Source organism: Colobus angolensis, unplaced genomic scaffold, assembly GCF_000951035.1.
Source record: "Colobus angolensis palliatus isolate OR3802 unplaced genomic scaffold, Cang.pa_1.0 Scaffold302, whole genome shotgun sequence".
NCBI classification, from domain to species: Eukaryota; Metazoa; Chordata; class Mammalia; order Primates; family Cercopithecidae; genus Colobus; species Colobus angolensis.
The window spans coordinates 3862936-3874729 of record NW_012116289.1 but is presented as its reverse complement, the minus strand read 5'-3'; the positions used below and the strand labels follow the sequence as shown (position 1 = coordinate 3874729).

The 11794-nt window shown below is 39.9% G+C and overlaps 1 protein-coding gene across 2 annotated transcripts in view; it reads right to left on the bottom strand.

Moving 5' to 3' along the window:
* Positions 1-11794, bottom strand: part of HERPUD2 (HERPUD family member 2) — a 60984-nt gene that overhangs the window by 13427 nt on the left and 35763 nt on the right. For both annotated transcript variants that reach the window (XM_011950170.1, XM_011950171.1), the window contains exon 5: positions 11215-11369. In XM_011950170.1, the coding sequence (XP_011805560.1) occupies positions 11215-11369 (155 nt within the window). The remainder of the gene's footprint in view (positions 1-11214; positions 11370-11794) is intronic.

Below are 11794 nucleotides of genomic sequence, written 5' to 3'. Positions count from 1 at the left end.
ATGCTATTATGTGTTAAAATAAACACACGTATACATGCACGCACATACACATATACTTGTGTAAGCACATTTTATCTCTAGAATAATATAGGGGAAACAGCTAATAATGGTTGCCTCTAAGGAGGGCAAGTGGTATAAGACATAGAAATGAAACTCTTACATACTTTTGTTTCGTTTTGTTTTGAAGATGGTACTACTCATCACATTTATTACCTCTTAGAAAATAATTTTTAAAATAAACTACCTACTATTTAAAAAATAATCTACTGTCTCTCTGACCAATCTCTGTGTTCCTAAGAACAGGGAATGGGCTTTATACATTATTACTATATCTCTAGCATCTAGCACAATAAATATGTATTGAACAACTTCATATGAGCATTACGAAAATATTGAAAATAAAATACTGATTATAAGCAACTATTTAATCTAGTAATTTGTAAATTCAACTTAATTATTCAACATTAAATGAAAACATGTAAGGTTACCAACACAGTAAAAATTTCAACTATATTAAATAAAAACATTTACAAAGTAAAGGATACTGAGCTGGGCATAGTGGTTCAAGCCTATAATCCTAGCTACTTGGGAGGCTGAGATGGGAGGACTGCTTGAAGCCAGGAGTTTGAGACCAGCCTAAGCAACATAACAAGACTCTATCTCTAAAAAAAAAATTTCAATTAGCTGGGCATGGTGGCACATGTCTGTAGTCCCAGCTACTCAGGAAGCTGAGGTGGGAGGATCACTTGAGCCCAGAAGCTCAAGGCTGCAGTGAGCTATGATGGCACCACCATACTCCAGCCTAGGCGACAGAGTGAGACCCCATCTATTTAAGAAAAGAAAAAGAAAGAAACAAAGAAAGGATACTGGAAGAAAACACAAAATGTTAAATTAATTGTCTTTTTCTGGCAAAAAGCAAAATAAAACAGCAGAAACATGGAGAAAATGTAACTATTTGGAATGTGTAATATGCCTGTCCCCATAGAAAATGTCATATTCTTTATGCAAGGAAAAGTAAGATGATAACCTGGTTTCTCCCTCTGCCCCTAGGAAAGTCACAGTGAGGAAATAGCTGAAATAAACAAGCTGGAGGAAATCACAGCTAGTGGCAGAAGTTCTGACAGCTTTTATTTTTTCTTTTCAGATAGGCTATACTAATTAGCACCATAGGATAATAACTAAACACAGAAAAAAAGGAGCAAGGCAAATTCACTGAAACCCATAAAACTGGTGGAGTACCATAGAAATTATAAAGAATAAACAAGAAGTAGAAAGACTGTCATTCACAATTATATACTTGAAAGCTATACCAAAAGACACTTGTTGTAGGTTTTAAAAAGTTAAAATTACAGAGGAGAGGAGATTGAAGGAACTGGAAACTTCAGGAACAAACTTTCACAGGAAACTTGTTAAATTATCCTTGCTTCCCCCACCACTCCATACAAGCGACCAAGCAGCAACCTCATGGAATCCCACTGTGTTCCCAGAAGCCTCCTTTTCAAGACTCTGCACTTGCTTTGTTCTCCCTATTAACACCCTTAAAGACAGCTCAAACGTTATCACCTCTGAAGCCCTTCCAACTCCTCCAAGCAGAGATAGTCCCTCCCTCCTCCAGGCTCCCCCAGCATTTTTTTCAAGGCCATGACAGCCCATCAGCAGATGGTAATTCATTTGCCTATCTGACCTACTTCCAGTGAGAAAGTACAGAATTCATTTTCCTCTCCTGAGTGCCTAGCAGAAAGCAGATTCTAAAGTAAATATTTACTGAATGAAGTCACAGGGTCTTCAGGCAAATAGATTTGCTCACACAGTCACTAACACTTAAAATCTGACTGATAGATCTGACAAGAAAAAAGTTTCGAATTGTGGTTGGAGGTGGGACACCACCATTACGAATAAAGTTAAAATACAAATGATAACCTAGGAAAAAATAGTGAAACAAATGATAGACAAAATAGTCACTTCGGCAATGCTGTTAAGAATATAGGCCTCCAAGTTAAAAATGGATTTGAATTCTAGTTCTGCTACTGTGAACTTAGGCAAGCTGCGTAACCTTTAAGTCTCATTCTCCTCCTCTATAAGCGGCAGATAACAGTCCCGAGACCAGAGTTTGTATAAAATGTGGCGAAGTAAGGCACATATAGGTGCTTAATACAATGCCTAACTTCTGCTAATGCTCAATAAGTATTAGTTATTAATATCCTTTTGGATAAAGTGTGGTAAATGAATTTTTAAAGATACCACCACACCAACAAATAAGCAACTCACAAATAAAACATAAAGAATGCCTCTTTATCATATCTCAAATTAAAACATGGACATTCCAACTTATCACTTTAGCAAGTACATATCTGTACAAGTAAAGATACTCAGGATGTTTAACATTACTGAGAAAGTAAACTAGTACAACTTTACTGCAATTTTGCGAAAGTCTTTAAGGGCCTCAAAAAGTCTTAAGAACACTTTGAACACTTAAGAAGACTTAAAGGTTATGCAGCTTGCCTAAGTTCACAGTAGCAGAACACTCAGGAATTCCCCTTCTCACAATTTATCCTAAAATAATAACTGCTAATATGTAAGCACACACATTTAAGAATGTTGATTATGGTAATATTTCGTGGGAAAAAAGACTGACCCAAATGTTTATGGTAAAAGATTGCCCCAATTCTTCAGTTTTCTATAACAGGATTATATATGCATACTATCTGCCACACAGTGGCAAAACTGGTTTACACTGGCTCATCTAGCTCATAACAGCACACTGCCGAGCCATGATGGGAGTATTTACACCATAGAAATCAGCAAATGCTACAAATCTAGTGCTTTATTTCCCTCACCGCCCCCCCCCCCTCAAAGCCAGCTGGTAAGCATTTACCAGCACAGCACCAGATGTCATTTTGCAATACGTCCCCCTCTCAACACAGCTGAGCTGTTGAGAGTGGTCATGTGATTGCTTTGGCCAATGTAGTGTTAGTAAATGTGACAGGCAGAAGACTTCAAATGTGCTCAGACATTAGCTTGCCCTCTTGTTTTCCTGTCATTTGCCATGAGACGAATGGGTGCTAGGAAATGACTGATCTACAGAGAATGAGAAACTTGAAACAGATCTGAACTCAATCTACAACCCAAGAAAAGCTGTACCAGTGACTAAAAGATCTGTGAGCAAGAAAAATAAAATGTATTGTAAGCCACTGAGATTCTGAGGTTATCATGCAGCAAAACTAACTAATACATTCTCCATCAATATATGTGTGAACAAATTAGTAAATCTACATAAAGAAAAATCACACAGACTTTAAATGTTGTAGATTTACGGCCAGGTGCAGTGGCTCATGCCTGTAATCCCAGCACTCTGGGAGGCCGAGATAGGTGGATCACAAGGTCAGGAGATCAAGACCATCCTGGCTAACACGGTGAAACCCCATCTCTACTAAAAACACAAAAAATTAATCGGGTGTGGTGGCGGGTGCCTGTAGTCCCAGCCACTCAGGAAGCTGAGGCAGGAGAATGGCATGAACCCAGGAGGCGGAGCTTGCAGTGAGCTGAGATCTTGTCACTGCACTCCAGCCTAGGTGACAGAGCGAGACTCTATCCCAGAAAAAAAAAAAAGTTGTGGATTTATATTTGACCTGGAAATATGTCCAAGTTATATTAAGTTTTTTTTTTAGTTTTTTTTAAGTTTATATTACTGTTTTTTTTTAAGTTTACAAAATAAACAGTATGATGTTTCTATTTTAAAAGTACACATAGAAAAGTGTTTAGAAGGATAGTTACTAAAATGTTAGTAATGGTTGTCAACAAAAAGTGTCAAATGGTGTGAAATATTTGAAGAGATTTATTCTGAGCCAAATACGATGGTCTGTGACATAGCCCTCAGGAGAGCCTGAGAACACGTGCCCAAGGTGGTCAGGGGATACCCTAGTTTTATACATTTTAGGGTGACATGACACATCAAATACATGTGAAATATACATTGGTTTGGTCCAGAAAGGCAGGATAACTCAAAGCAGGGGCTTCCAGGTTATAGGTAGATTTTTTAAAAATATTATTGGCAATTGGGTGAAAGAATTATTATCAATAGAAAGGAATGTCTGAGTTATGATAAGGGGTTGTAGAGACCAAAGTTTTATCATATAGATGAAGCTCCAGGTAGCAGTCTTCAGAGAGAATAGATTGTAAATGTTTCTTATTAGACTTAAGGTCTGTGTTGATGTTAAATGCTGGTCAGCTTTTCCTGAATTCCAAAAGGGAAGAGGGTATAATGAGGGATGTCCGACCCTCCCTTCCCATCATGGCCTGAACCAGTTTTTCAGGTTCACTCTGGAGTGCCTGGGCTAAGAGGAGAGGTCCACTCAGATGGCTGGGGGACTTGAGAATTTTATTTTGGGTCTATACGGTTACTTCTGAGTGTTAGGCTATAAGAAATTTTTACTTTTAAAAATTCAGACAATAGGGATTCTAAGAGGGGCTTCAAGATGGCTACCTAGAGGCATCTGATACTCACCTCCTCCACAGAAAAGAACAAAAATACTGAGTAGATAATTACACTTCCAGTAGATCACCTAAGGGAGAAAGCTGGAATTCAATAGAGAAGTGACAGGAAACACCTAAGGCAAGGAAGGAGACAGAAGCAAGGCAGCCTGCTGCACTGGATGGGCTGGGAGGCTGGAAAGGCTTCCCAGGGCAGGGAAAGGTTAAGTGGGGACCCCCAGCAGTCTACATTCCCACTGCAGACTCCTGTAATCCTAGCCACAAGAGAGACCCTTAACGCACATGGGCCCCGAGACTAACAGGAGACCACGCGAAGGCGCTGCTCAAGAGGAGTTCACAATGGGTCCCACACACCTCCTAAGTCCTAAATAGCTACAGCAAGGCATCATTTTCAGAGTCCAACCCCCATCGGGCTGCATCCTGCCCTGGGGCCCAAGAACCCCTAAATCTCACATCCCTGGAGCCTCACTGAGATCCCCTGTGCATTCCCAGGTGGTGCTGCTAACTGATGTATCTTGGGCCAAAGTGCAAGACATTGTCAGCAACCCTATAACCATGAATGGTGCTACTGAGCATTTACATGTACCCTGAGGACAGGCTACAAGCTTGCAGCTGCCATCTGAGACCAAAGTGTACCCCCCACCAATTTATGACTGTTGTCACTGAAAGCAACCCAGCCCTCCCAGTAACAGGCTATAGTACATCTCCCGAGCACTGTGCTGGAAGTCTGGGCATCATGCCATCCTCGCCTACCAGAACCAGCAGCTGCACAACCCAACAGGGGGCCTGAGGTCAAGCCAGCTTGGCCCAGTTCCACCCACCTCCAGTGGCTAAGCATGCCATCCAGGGGCCTGTGGATTACCCCATCCACAACTGTTGGCACCTGAGTACTCCTCCCAGAGGCCTGAGGACCCAACCTGCCACTATTACCACAGCAGACACCCATGTGCATGCACTACCTGTGGGCTTGGGAACTGGCCCATCCAACCCATTGCAATCATCACCAACACCACCATAGACCGCTTGGGAGCCAGAGGTTTGTCCCACCACTACTACTGCCATAATCCATGGCATATCCACTGCCTAGGGGCCTGACGACATGCCAAACTGCCCAGCTCACCACCGTCACTGATGGCATCCAAACAAACTGGCTGGAGGCCCCCCAAGAATTGGCCCACCTGGACGATCTCACACTGGTGCCAGCGTATGCCACACTGGGGCCTAAGGACAGGCATACTCAGCCTACCACCATCACTGGCACCTAAAGATTGGCCCACCTGACACCCTTGTCCCCAGCAAAACTTCACCACAGCCTCCACTAAAAACCTCACCCTAAGACACTGAGGAAATCAGACACTACTGACACTGCTCCTGACAAAATTCATACAGAGACTATACTATGGTATACATACAGAATCAAAGCCAAAGTGGCCTACCAAACAACAGCATAGACACATCCTTAGGAAAACGTGCCCCCCTACAAAAGCAAATTCAAAAAACTGAAGAAGGGACTGTTATACCACATGCACAGATATCAACATAAGGATAGAAGAAACATGAAAAAGCAAGGAGATATGACACTTCCAAAAGAACGTAATTCTCCAGCAATTGATTCCAGTGAAAATAAAATTGTGAAATCCAGAAAACGAATTCAAAATAATGATATTAAAGAAGCAAGATACAAGAGAATTCAGATAAACAATATTTAAAAATCTGAAAAACAATTCAGGATATAAATGAGAAATTTACCAAAGACACTGATATCATTAAAAAGTACCTGAGGAGAGTGAAAATCACCTGGTGACCACTGAACAGGCCCGGAGATAAAAACTTCTTATCTGAGCAATTTAGAAGGGAGCAAAGACTACCTGGTGACCATCAAACAGGCCATCCAGAGGCAAGACTCCTTATCTGGGGAATTTAGAGGTAATCAAACCTCCCTAGTATCTAAAGTCAGCATCTGATTCCAGGCTTCTTTCAATTTTTACAAGTAACTAAAATTTCTATACATCTCTGGAATGCCATGCTGAAACTAATTTTACAACCCTAAGCTACTGTCTTAAAGTCTATAAATGCTCCTAAGGAAAATCCACCACGGTGCGCTCAGTCCTCTCACTGAGGCACCCTGCTGCACTATTTTGCAGCATCCTTCCTTTCTAATAAAGTTTCCTTTTTCAAACCTGTACTGTTGTCAGTAAATTCTTTTAACCAACCTGTGAGTTGACCACTTCCTGGTGCCAGGGCTCTGACACCTCACCCAACAATCCTCAAATAGATACAATTCAAAAAGGTCTTCTCCACAGCACATTATAGTAAAACTGTCAAAGTCAAAGAGAGAATTCTAAAAATAGCAAAAGAAAAGCATCCAGTCACTTAATGCTTAGAACCCCCAGCAGACTACCAGCAGATTTCTCAGCAGAAACCTTACAGGCCAGGAGAGAATAAGCAGATACATTTGAAGTGAAGAAAGAAAGAGAGAAAAAGAAAGGAAAAAAGGAAAGAAATGCAGGAAGGAAAGAAAGAAAAGAAAGGAGAGGGAGGGAGGAAGGGAGGGAAGAGAAGGAGGGAGGGGAAAGAAAGGCTGAGAAGGGAGAGAAGGAAGGAAAGGAAGGAACCTCTCTGCCAAGGATACTATTCCCAGCAAAGTTATCCTTCATAAATGAAGGAGAAATAAAGTATTTCCCAGATAAGCAAAAGCTGAAGGAACCCATCACCACTAGGCCGGCCCTCCAAGAAATAATCAAGGGAGCCCTATACCTGGAAGGAAACACATCAAAATATAAAACCCACTGGTAGAGCAAACACACAAATAAAAAAGAGAAATAATTTAAATGTTACCACTACAGAAAACCACCAACTACAATGAAAAACAATATGAGAGAAAGAAAGGAATAAATGCTACACAAAAACCAGAAATCAATTACTAAAATGACAGGAATAAGCCCTGTCATATCAATAATAATCTTGAATATAAATGAATTAAACTTTCCACTTAAAAGATACAGAGAGGCTGAAAAATTTTTTTAAATGATCCAAGCATACGCTGCCTACAAGAAATTCATCTCATCTGTAAAGACACAGACTGAAAGTAAGGGATGGAAAAAGATATTCTAAGTGAACAAAAATCAAAAGCAAATAAGAACATCTATCCTTATAACAGATAAAACAGACTTTAATTTAAAAACAGTAACAACAAGGAAGTTCATTATATAATGATAAAGGGATCAATTCAACAAAAAGATGTAACAATTCTTAACATATATGAACCCAACAACAGACCACTCAGCTCTATCAAGAAAACATGATCAGACCTAAAGGGAGGGACAGAATCCAATACAATAAGTGCTAGGGACATCAACACCTGACTCTCAGCATTACACAGATCATCTAGACAGAAAATTAACAAAGAAACACTGGATTCAAACTGCACTTTAGACCAAATGGGTATAACAGACATTTACAGAACATTTCATCCAACAGGTACAGAATAGACTCTTCTCATCAGCCCATGGACCGTTCTCCAGAACAGACCATATGTTAGGCCACAAAACAAGTCTCAACAAATTTTTAAAAACCAAAGTCATATCAAGTATCTTTTATGACCACAATGGAATAACACTAGAAATCAGTAACAAGAGAAACTTTGGAAACTGTACAAAATACATTGAAATTAAACAACATGCTCCTAAATGACCATTGGGCCAAGGAAGAAATTAAGGAGGAGATAAAAAATGTTTGTGGTGTGTAGTGGCATGTGCCTGTAGTCCCAGCTACTCAGGAAGCTGAGGCAGAAGGATTGTTTCAGCCCAGGAGTTCTGCAGTGAGCTAGGATCACACCACCACACTCAACAAAGTGAGACCATCTCTAAAACAACAAAAAGTTCTCGAAACAAATGAAAGTCAGAAAACAATATACCAAAACCTATGGAATACGACAAAATTGGTGCTAAGAGAGATGTTTATAGTAATAAATGCTCACACCAAAAAAGTAGAAAGATTTCAAATAAACAATCCAACAATACACCTCAAAGAACTAGAAAAGCAAGAACAACCTAACCCAAAATTAGTAGAGGGAAAGAAATAATAAAAATCAGGATAGACTGAAAAAAAATACAAAAGATCAACAAAATAAAAACTTGGTTTTTTTAAAAGATAAAATCAATAAACCACTATCTAGGTAACCAAGAAAACAAAAAGACCCATATAAATAAAATCAGATACGAAAAACGAAATATAGTACAACTGATACCACAGAAATACAAAAGAGAAATAATCAAGCTATTATGTACAACTGCACACTAATACACTAGAAAATCTAGAGAAAATGGATAAATTCTTAGACACACACAGCCTGCCAAGATTGAATCAGGAAGAAACAGAAAAACCTGAACAGACCAATAATGAGTAATGAGATTGAATCAGTAACAATAAAAAGAAAATCTCCCAACAAAGAAAAGCCCAGGATTGGATGGCTTCACTGCCAAATTTGAGCAAAACTGTTTTTTTGTTTGTTTGTTTTTTGTTTTAAGACAGAGTCATGGTCTGTTGCCCAGGCTGGAGTGCAGTGGCGCAATCTTGGCTGACTGCAACCTCCACCTTCTGGGTCCAAGTGATTCTCATGCTTCAGCTACCTGAACAGCTGGGATTACAGGCATACACCACCATGCCCAGCTAATTTTTGTGGTTATTATGTATTTATTTACTTATTTATTTATTTGAGACAGAGTCTCATTCTGTTGCCCAGGCTGAAGTGCAGTGACACAATCTCAGCTCACTGCCATCTCCACCTCCTGGGTTCAAGCGATTCTCCTGCCTCAGCCTCCCGAGTAGCTGGGATTATAGGCATGCACCATGACGCCCAGCTAATTTTTGCATTAGTAGAGACAGGGTTTCACAATGTTGGCAAGGGTGGTCTCAAAACTTCTGGCCTCAAGTGATCCACCCACCTCAGCCTCCCAATGTGCTGAGATTACAGGCATAAGCCACTGTGCCCAGCCTTGATCTTATAAAGAAGAACTAACACCAATTCTCCTCAACCCATTCCAAAACACTAAAGAGGAGGGAATTCTACAAGGCATTACCCTGATGCCAAAACCAGAGAAGGACACAACAAAAACAACAAAAAACTACAGGTCAGCCATGAACACAGACACAAAAATTCTCAACAAAATACAGCAAACCAAATCCAACAGCACATCAAAAAGAGAATACATCATCATCAAATGGGATTTACCCCAGGGATGCAAGAATGATTCAACATATGCAAATCAATAAACATGATACATCACATTAACAGAATGAAGGACTAAAACCATATGATCATCTCAACATCCCTTCATAATAAAAGCTCTCAACAAACTAGGCATAGACAGAACATACCTCAACATAAAAAAGAGCATATATAACAAACCCACAGCTAACATCATACTAAATAAGTAAATCTGAAAGCCTTTCCTCTAAGAGCTGGAAAAAACAAAGATCCCCACTTTCACCAGTCTTTTTCAACACAGGAGTCCTACTGGGAGTCCTAGCCAGAGCCATCAGGCCAGAGAAAGTAAGAAAACGCAGCCCAACTGGAAAAGAGGAAGTCAAACCATCCCTCTTTGTAGATAAAGACTCCACCAATAAACTCTTAGATTTGGAAAGTCACAGGACACAAAATCAAAATACAAAAATCAGTAACATTTCTACACACCAAAAACAAACTAGTTAAGAAAGAAATTGAGCCGGGTGTGGTGGCTCACGCCTGTATATCCCAGCACTTTGGGAGGCCAAGGCAGGCAGATCACCTGAAGTCAGGAGATCGAGACCAGCCTGGTCATAATGGTGAAACTCCATCTCTACTAAAAATACAAAAAATTAGCCTGGCATGATGGCAGACACCTGTAATCCCACTTACTTGGGAGGCTGAGGCAAGAGAATTGCTTGAACCAGAGAGACAGAGGTTGCAGTGAGCTGAGATTGTGCCACTGTTCTCCAAGATCCTACTCTCTGATCTGCTTTACCTGTGGCTGCATTTCCTCTAGAAGTGCCTAACCCAAAGGGCCTGCTGTAATTGTTAAATATAGGGTGACTGTGGCAAGCTTCTTAAGAAAACTGCTTTATAAAACTATCAATACAACAAAGATCCTGGACAACATGCAGCGGTTAGCATATCCCTGTAATACATCATGGTTTTACTCTAGCACAGTTGTTACCAAGTTGATCAGAAACACTTGTGGAACTTTTAAAAACTTTTAAAAACAGATTGCTGGGATCTGTACTCTTCCAAATATACCTTCACTCAACCACACTCCCCTGAAGACTAAATTGAGTAGATCTATAATGAGACTGAGTAAAAAAAAAAATTAGTTACGTAGATCCTTGCTATTCAAAGTGTGGTCCAAACATCAGAAGCATCAGCATCATCTGGGAGCTCGTCAGAAATGCAGATTCTCAGGCCCCATCATACCTATTGAATACAAACCTGCAGCTCAGCAAGGTCTCCCAGTGATTAGGACAAACATTCAAGATTGAAAGCGCTCCCCTACATGATTCTGATGTGCAGCCAGGTTTCAACAGCAGTGCTTTTCTTAACCCTCTAGTTCTCAAAATATAAAATCAAGTATATGAATAAATTTAAAATGTACTTTAATTGCTGCAAAGAGGCTATGGTGAAAATCAAAAGGAATTCGTTTTTAGGGGGCCCCAATCACATTCCATAGCTACCACAATTTCACTTACCCTTGCATTACATATGGAAACTGGTGACTCTGTGTTTGGTCAGTTTGTGCTTGTGGAAGGGTACGCTGCCTCAATCCTTCCGAGGAAGAACCCGCAGCTAAAGACAACATTTCTTGACTAGATGATGGAGTTGTTGATCCTGAATGATCTGAACTCTACAAACAAAAATGTATAATTTTTAAAAGGAGATTTAGTTCTTTACAATCATAAAATTACAGGCACATTACTAAAAATGTATTCATGAAATCCCTCCGCAAAACAACTAAATTTCAGAAATTTGCTGTTTTAAATCTTGCGTCCAGTATAAGTAGATACTTTAATTTTGATAAGTCAAAACTTATCAAAACTGCTTAATTAAATTAAAATATTCCATTTTTCCAACTAGAAATGGCTGAGGAGCAGAATACACAAAATAAGCATATTAAATTCTGAGGATTAAGTTAATGCATAAAAAGCTCTTTTTACATGATTAAACTAATGCACACAAAGCTCCTTTCTTTTTTTTTGAGACGGAGTCTCGCTCTGTCGCCCAGGCTGGACTGCAGTGGCCGGATCTCAGCTCACTGCAAGCTCCGCCTCC